The sequence below is a fragment of the Borostomias antarcticus genome (assembly GCF_949987555.1).
Source record: "Borostomias antarcticus genome assembly, contig: scaffold_77, whole genome shotgun sequence".
NCBI lineage: Eukaryota > Metazoa > Chordata > Actinopteri > Stomiiformes > Stomiidae > Borostomias > Borostomias antarcticus.
The window spans coordinates 92,217-100,708 of NW_028175689.1; the positions used below are offsets into that span (position 1 = coordinate 92,217).

Below are 8,492 nucleotides of genomic sequence, written 5' to 3' on the forward strand. Positions count from 1 at the left end.
TTATCGTCTGCTGTTGAGAAGGTCTGTGATTTCTTGGTAGGAATCGTGGTGTTCTTCTCGATCAGCGCAGTCATTACGCCACCCATGGTTTCGATGCCCAAGGTCAGCGGCGTTACGTCCAGCAGCAGAACGTCTTTTACGTCACCAGCCAGAACCGCAGCCTGAATAGAAGCACCCATGGCTACTGCTTCATCAGGGTTAACGTCCTTACGAGGCTCTTTGCCAAAGAATTCGGCTACTTTTTGCTGAACCAGTGGCATACGGGTCTGACCACCCACCATAATAACTTCGTCAATGGCAGACAAATCTAGGTCAGAATCTTTAACCGCGATGCGGCATGGCTCCAGAGAACGAGCAACCAGATCTTCTACCAGAGATTCCAGCTTAGAACGACTTACCTTAACGTTCAGGTGCTTAGGTCCGGTAGCATCGGCAGTGATGTAAGGCAGGTTGACATCAGTCTGCTGAGTAGAAGACAGTTCAATCTTGGCTTTTTCAGCTGCTTCTTTCAGACGCTGCATGGCCAGAGGATCACCTTTCAGGTCAATACCATGATTTTTCTTGAATTCATCTGCAAGGTATTCGATCAGACGCAGGTCAAAGTCTTCACCTCCCAGAAAGGTGTCACCGTTGGTAGCCAGTACTTCAAACTGGTGCTCGCCGTCTACATCGGCAATTTCAATAATGGAAACGTCGAAAGTACCGCCCCCCAAGTCATAAACCGCAATGGTTTGGTCGCCTTTCTTCTTGTCCATGCCATAAGCCAGTGCCGCAGCAGTAGGCTCGTTGATAATACGTTTAACGTCTAGGCCTGCGATGCGGCCAGCATCTTTGGTGGCCTGACGCTGACAGTCGTTGAAGTAGGCTGGAACAGTAATAACCGCTTCAGTTACCGGCTCACCAAGGTAATCTTCAGCGGTTTTCTTCATTTTCTTCAGGATTTCAGCAGAAATCTGCGGCGGTGCTTTCTTATCGCCCTTAACCTCCACCCAAGCATCGCCATTTTCTGCCTCGGTGATTTTGTAAGGCACCATTTTGATGTCTTTCTGAACCACCTCGTCTTTAAAACGACGGCCGATCAGACGTTTGATAGCATACAGGGTATTATGAGGGTTGGTAACCGCCTGACGCTTGGCTGGCTGACCTACCAGAATATCACCATCGTCAGTGTAAGCGACGATGGAAGGCGTAGTACGCGCGCCTTCAGAGTTTTCAATAACTTTTGCTTTTTCGCCATCCAAGATCGCCACACAGGAGTTGGTGGTGCCCAGGTCAATACCAATGATTTTACCCATTTTGTCTTTCTCCATTGCCCTGAAGCCAAGGCGGAATTCTTTGAAATCAGTGATCGCTTCCCAGTGGTTCCAGCAGATGTTGAGTCTGGTGAAACAGCATCCAGTCTATGTGGTGATTACCATGATCCTAGTTTGCTATATGGGAGCGGCATTTTCTTTTTCAAGGGCCTATGTCAAGAATCTGATTCTCAAAACAGCCTTGTAGTGATATCTACCTTAAGCAGCGCTGGAAACTACAACCATCGCTGGCCGAATAACCCGGCCATGAAGTGTGTAACCTTTCTGGAATACGTTCATCACCGTGTTAGGCTCCATGTCTTGGTTAGGGACCATGGAGATGGCTTGGTGGAAGTTCGGGTCAAAAGGTTCGCCTTCAGGGGTTACCTGCAGCACCTGAAATTTTCCAAGCGCATCCAGCAGTTGCTTATTGGTCAGGCGCATGCCTTCCAGCATGGTCTCGTGCTGACCACCGCCGTGCTCTGCACTTTCGATGCCTTTTTCCAGACTATCAACCACTGGGATCAGTGCGGTGACGAACTTTTCTAAGCCAAATCTATGGGCTTTTTCCACATCCTGTTCAGCACGACGTTTTGTATTCATAGCCTCGGCATGAGCCCTCAGCGCCTGGTCTTTTGACTGGGCAAGCTGCTCTTCCAGCTCTTCAATACGTCTGGCGGTATCGTCAATGACCTGTTCTTCTACTTCTGAAGATTCCTCTAGGATATGGTCAACGACGGCTGCTTCAACATCTGCAGAGGTTTCCGCCTCGGTAGCTTCAGGCTTTTCTACCTGGTCTTCTGCCTTGGTGTTTTCTACAGTCATTCCAACGCCTCTCCGGATTTAAATCCAGCCGATCATGCTGGCTGGAGCTTGTCTTCATGCTATGAGCCGTGGGCTATATTAAGTGGCCCATGGCTTAGGTTCTGTTGATACAAAATCAGGCCCAGCTAAAGTCCTAAGGTGACTAGAATCGCCACTGGAAGAGACAATCTGATATCAACAGAACCTTAGTTAATACCAACTGTTAGCCTAATATGGGGGGGTATGGCAGCTTATTCAAGGCTAAATTTTCTTTACCAATCCCAATCTTCTAGTTACTGTATAAATGAACAGTAATCAAATATTGCATTGGGATCGTGAGAGCTGGCATGTTGAACCAAATATCTATCAGTAACTACGCTATCGTTGACAACCTTAATCTGGTTATCAATGCAGGGATGACAGCCATGACCGAGAAACAGGTGCCGGTAAATCCATAATGCTGACTGCTCTAGGATTGGCATTGGGAGGCAGGGCCGATAGTGGTTGTGTTCGTGATGGCGCTGACCGGGCAGATATTCAGGTTTGTTTTGACCTTCAGCGAATTCCTGCAGCCAGACAGTGGCTAATAGAGGAAGAGTATGACAACTGCCAAGAAGCTGAGCGTTCTAATCATACTGAAGTCTCTGAACAAACTGCGGAGTGCATCCTACGCCGGGTGATTACCCAAGAAGGGCGCCACCGTGGCTATATCAATGGTACTATTGTAGTACTTTCTGAATTGAAGTCTCTTGGTGAACTGTTCATTAATATCCACAGTCAGCATACACATCAATCACTGTTAAAAAAGAGCAACCATTCTGAGCTGGTGGATCAGTTTGCCGGCTCATTACCTCTGGCCAGAGAGGTTGCAATGGTTGCAGCCGTGTACTGTAAGACGCGAGACCAATGGCACAGCCTGCTGTCTGAGCAGCAGGAAAGAGAAGAGAAAGTGCAGCTGTTAAGTTACCAACTGAATGAGGTGGAGCAGCTTGGCCTTCAGCTTGGGGAGGTTGGGTTACTGGAGCAGGAGCATAGACAGCAGTCTCAGGCTGGTGTAATAATGACAGCCTGCTATCAGGTAACCCAGATTTGCACCAGTGATGAAGGAGATAACCTTAATGCAGCAACTCTCTTTCTGTATTCACCGCCTGAGCGGATTGCAGATTGAACACCATGCTATCAATAATTCCATTGAAATGCTTTCGTCTGCTCAGATTCAAGTGGAAGAAGCAGTTGGTGAACTGAATCACTTTGTTGACCATTTTAATGCCGATCCAGCAAGAGCTAGAGAGGTGGAAGAGCGGCTCAGTGCCATTTTTGATCTTGCTAGGAAATATCGTATTCATCCGGAAGAGCTGCTTGAGAGGCAGCAGCTGATCAGTGAAGAGCTGGGAAAAGTGCAGTGCTATGATGAGCAGGTAGCAGATCTGGAATTATCTCTGGAACAGCTACTGAAACAACATAATCAGTTAGCATAAAAGTTATCTGTCAGGCGCAGAGCGGTAGTCAGAAAACTGGAAAACAAGTGTCCGAACGTATTGCATCGCTGGGTATGCCTAAAGGAAGGTTCTGTGTTAAGCTGACCGAAATTCCAGATCGTACCGTTGCTTCCCAAGGTCTTGAGTCTATTGAGTTTCTGGTTGCCACCAACCCATGGCAGGCGCCTCGCCCATTAGGGGAAGTGGCCTCTGGTGGTGAGTTTTCTCGTATCCGTCTGGCGATACAGGTGATTATTGCCCAAGCAACATAAACACCAACTCTGGTGTTTGATGAGGTGGATGTAGGTATTGGTGGTGGAACCGCAGAAATTGTTGGTGGCATGTTGAGAGAGGTCAGTAAAAGCGGACAGGTGTTGTGTGTTACCTATCAGCCTTAGGTAGCTTCCAAAGCTCATCAGCATCTGCATATCAGTAAGAAAATCAGCAGGAAATCCTCAAGCACCAGTATTTTCAAACTGGATGGCAATTATCGTGTTCATGAGATTGCCAGAATGCTGGGTGGTGTTGAGCTAACGGCTCCAACTCTGAGTCATGCCCAAGAGATGTTGTCCCAAGCTAAAGTTAATTAATCACAAACACATAAAACAAATCTCCGGCAACAATGGCTGGGGGTAAGTAATCTTACAGGTTAGAAAATCTGACAGCTTCTACCGTAATTTACTTTTTCTTCTTCGGACGCACATAAATCACAAGGTTGTGATCAACGATTTCAAAACCGTGCTTTTCAGCAATACTGTGCTGACGTTTTTCAATCTCTTCATCAATAAACTCGATGACGTCTCCAGTCTCCATGCAAATCATATGATCATGATGCTCACCACGAGACAGCTCAAACACTGAGTGACCTTCATCAAAATTATGGCGAACCACAAGGTCTGCACTCTCAAACTGGGTCAGTACTCTATAGACTGTTGCCAGCCCTACATCCTCTTCCGCTTCCAGAAGTGCCTTGTAGACATCCTCAGCGGATAAGTGCTTGTCCTGCGCGCCTTCAAGGATCTGCAGAATCTTCACTCGAGGCAGGGTGACCTTCAATCCTGCTTTGCGTAACTCTTGATTTTCCAACACTTTCCCCTAACCATTTGCAAGATAATCCTGCTATTGTTACATTTTCGTGCAAGTATTTCATTTTTGAGCAAGGTAGTCTGAAACCAATGCAAAAAACCACGATCGACTTGGCCGTTGCACTTTTCTCAACTGCCCTGCTGACAGGGTGCTACAGCTCCACAGACAGTGGTTCTAAGCTTATCAGTTTCCCCGGCGCCTATAAGATTGATATTCAGCAGGGAAATGTCATTACCCAAGAAATGATGGATCAGCTCCGCCCGGGAATGACCAGTGCCCAAGTTCAATACGTCATGGGTACTCCATTGTTGGGAGATACCTTTAACAGCAATCGCTGGGACTACGTCTACAGTATGCAGCCTAGCGGCAAAGATCGTGAGCAGAAAACCGTAACACTGTTTTTTGAAAATGATCAGCTTCGTTCTATCCATGGTGACCTCAGGCCTTGGAGCAAGTAGCAGTAATTTCTATTGGTAAGGTTCAAATCAAGCGTGCTTTCTCAGCGCTCAACTTCCTGCACTGACTTCTTCTGCTTAACCTCTTCTGCCCTGCGTTTGCGAACCTCTTTAGGGTCGGCACTCAGAGGGCGATAAATTTCAACCCGTTCGCCTTCTCGTAAAATCTGCTCTGAAGGTTTTAGCACAGCTTTGCCAAAGATACCCAGTTTTGCCTCATCCAGATTAATCTCCGGGAAGTAATCAACGATACCTGACTGGCGCGCAGCCTCCAGAAGTGTTGTTCCATGTTTTATCTGAAAGGAAATAATCTTCTGCTCGTTGGCTCTGGCATAGGCTACTTCAACGTGAACTTTTGGTTCATCCAATAACATTTCAGTCATACATTGCCGCCATAAATCTGCTTTGCCCTCTTGTCAAAGGCATCCACCATGGAGTTCATCATTTGGCCGATCAAGGAGCCCATGGTTGCTTGTGTGAGTTTATTGCTCATTTCGAACTCCATGTCCAGAGAAACCTTGCAGCCGTTTTCTCCCAATGGCTGAAACGTCCAAGTGCCGAACAAATGTTTGAATGGCCCTTCTAGTAACTGCATTTCAATAGACTTCCCTGGGGTCATTTTGTTCCTTGTGGAAAAGCTATGACGTAGACCGGCTTTGGCAACCTCAAGTGTTGCTTCCAGTCGTGCCCCTTCCTGGTGGTCGATTCTGCCACCGACACAACCTGGCAGAAACTCTCCATACGCTTCGATATCACTGATAAGATCATACATCTGTCCAGCAGAATACATGACCAGCGCGGAATGGGAAATCCTAGGCATAGAACAGGCCTTTCATAAAAAAGGCCGGATATGATAACCCATTCCAGCCTAGGATATACAGATGGTTCTCAGAATGGTGTGGCTCTTTTGATACGACAATCCAGCCGCTAAAACATTATGGCTTTCGGTATATCAGATAACGAAAAAGAGACGGTTTTATGGTGATATAACGTCGTCAAACCAATAACTCCATAACACCGTCTCTTATGAACGCATACTACTCCAATACTCTAGATTATTCATTCTTCTCACCAGTTCGTGATTATTTCTACGCTATCATTCAGCACCTTTAACCCCCTGTTCAATAAGAGCATGGCATCATAGAGAGTTGTATCCAAACTGAAGGCAACGAAGTATTGTGCCTTCTCCTCCAAGAGTATCCAGATAAGCCGGGCAATGCTGAGCCGCAGCAATCGTCGGTAACTGGTAGTGATGGATAGCAGAGAAATTACGTCAGGAAAAATACCTCCCGACAATTGACCAGTTTGTCTTGTTCTGTCGTAGTTACAGCCAGCAGAAGTAATCCAGCGTGTTTCCGCTGGATGCTAAGTTAAACCTCAATATTGATAAGTACTCTGATAGCATGAGGGGAAAAATTGTCAGCTATGTGATGGATCGCCCTTATGATAGAACGATTAAACGACACAGTGAGAGTTGCCACGGTATGGTTGGAAAACGACAGGTTATGTAACTGGTAGCTGATACGGCTCAAGACTTTGAGGCTTTTTACGAACATCGCAAGGTTGGAATTGAGCAAACAGAAGACCTGCGGATCCTCAGTTTTGACGGTAGTGGCTTGGTAATGTGCCTTGAAAGGTTGAGGTAAGCAACCAAGAAGAACGCGCAAAAGAGTCAGCAGAAGCTGCACTCTAGGCTCAGTCCGGGAGATAAGAAAGATCGCACACAGAATGACACAGGTAGCCACCGTTTATACGGTAGAACCCAATCTTCGAACGGCAGAATTGATCATGGATATGGACTGGAAGAGCGACAACGTTGTTACATTACGTCTTCCCGCTATTAATAAGAGAGTGAGGGCCAGTGTAGAAAGAGAGGCGGAAGCCGTGATAGAAAAAGCTTTCGAGGCAGCGCTCAGGCAAGATCCTGAGCAGAACCGGTAGTTGGGCATTGTTCTTGGGTGCGGCTCTTTTGACACGACAATACAGCAGCTAAAACATCATGGTTTTCGGTATATCAGGTAACGAAAAAGAGACGGGTTTATGGTGATATGACGTCGTCAAACCAATAACTCCATAACACTGTCTCTTGTTAGCGCATCCTACGTTAATATCCTTGATGATTCATTTTGCTCACCAGCTCGTGATCATTTTGACGCTATCATTCAGCCCCTTGTATCCACTCTCCAACAAGAGCATGGCACCATAGATAACGCGAGTTCGATGGTGAAAGACAGGTTAGCCCCAAGCACTTAGCTATCTTTCGGATACTTAATCATAGATAACGAACTGTAGGCTACCGTGTCTACTGTCAGTGTATTCTGTGATGTGAATGATTTCTGCACAACAGTGGAATCACAATGGTGGTGGTCCTCTTTCTACGACGCCACATTCCTTGGTCCTCCATGATTACGAAGCCGAGAGTATTCCTTATGTAAGCGCTAATACGCCTGCCAAGCTCTACTTGAATACAGTGAGCGTAGCTTCAACACAACCTCTGCCCCTTGCACACTCCACTTTACCCCGGTCAGATCCATACGGTCATTGATCAAATGGCGGCAAGCTTCCTCAACTGGCAATCGGATAGCCAGCATCCAGCGCCTTGTCATAGCAGAGCCTAGGACGGTTTTTGTGGAGATAGTCCGTACACTAATCAAAGGTCGCACGTTTTGTCAAACCTCTATTGCGCGCACTTTGACGGATTCTCCGGGCCACCTTGTAAGACTCTCCCCTGAGTATCTTCAGGGACTGTTCTGCCACTCAGCTTTCAATAGCCTCATCAACCTTGTTGTGTAAGCAGTGACCGGCTTGCCACAGATATTCAAATATACAGATAAAGTCCATGATGATGGTTGCCTTAACTACCTTCTTTTTTATACTCTAGGTAATTAGTTTTCGCTTATGAGGGTGCCCATCAATAACAATGACCTACTGCTGTTTCTGCTCCGGATCTAGCCTGAGCGCTTCCTCGAAAGCTTCTTCTCTCACGGCTTACGTCTCTCTTTCCACATTGGGCCACAATCTCTTATTATTGGCTGGAGGACGGACTGTAATAACGTTGTTGCTCTTCCGATCCATATTCATGACCGATTCTGCTGTTCGAGGATTGAGTTTTACCGTATAAGCGGTGGCTACCTGTGCCATTCGTTTGCCACTAGGTTGCGGTTTTTTTGATACGACAATGCAGTCGCACCCAAATAATTCTGCATACACAAATCCGCAGTCTTGCATAAGAAACTGTGGTTGGATAGCTTTTAGTAAGTGGCTGAGCATGACGATACAGCGCTGACACACAGCATCACATGTTAGGCAAAAACCTAGAGAGGTTGTTAGAACTGGTGGGTAGGAAGGGCGAAAAAAGAAGCTAAAGGCACACAGCC

The 8,492-nt window shown here is 46.7% G+C and overlaps 1 protein-coding gene across 1 annotated transcript; it reads right to left on the minus strand.

Annotated features, from left to right (window-relative positions):
- Nucleotides 1–5,159: 5,159 nt before the first annotated feature.
- LOC311329304 (protein RnfH-like) lies at nucleotides 5,160–5,489 on the minus strand (the record flags this gene model as incomplete). Its single annotated transcript, XM_084463166.1, has 1 exon — nucleotides 5,160–5,489. The coding sequence occupies one exon, from the start codon at nucleotides 5,487–5,489 to the stop codon at nucleotides 5,160–5,162; it is 330 nt and encodes a 109-aa protein (XP_084319292.1).
- Between the last annotated feature and the right edge of the window lie 3,003 nt (nucleotides 5,490–8,492).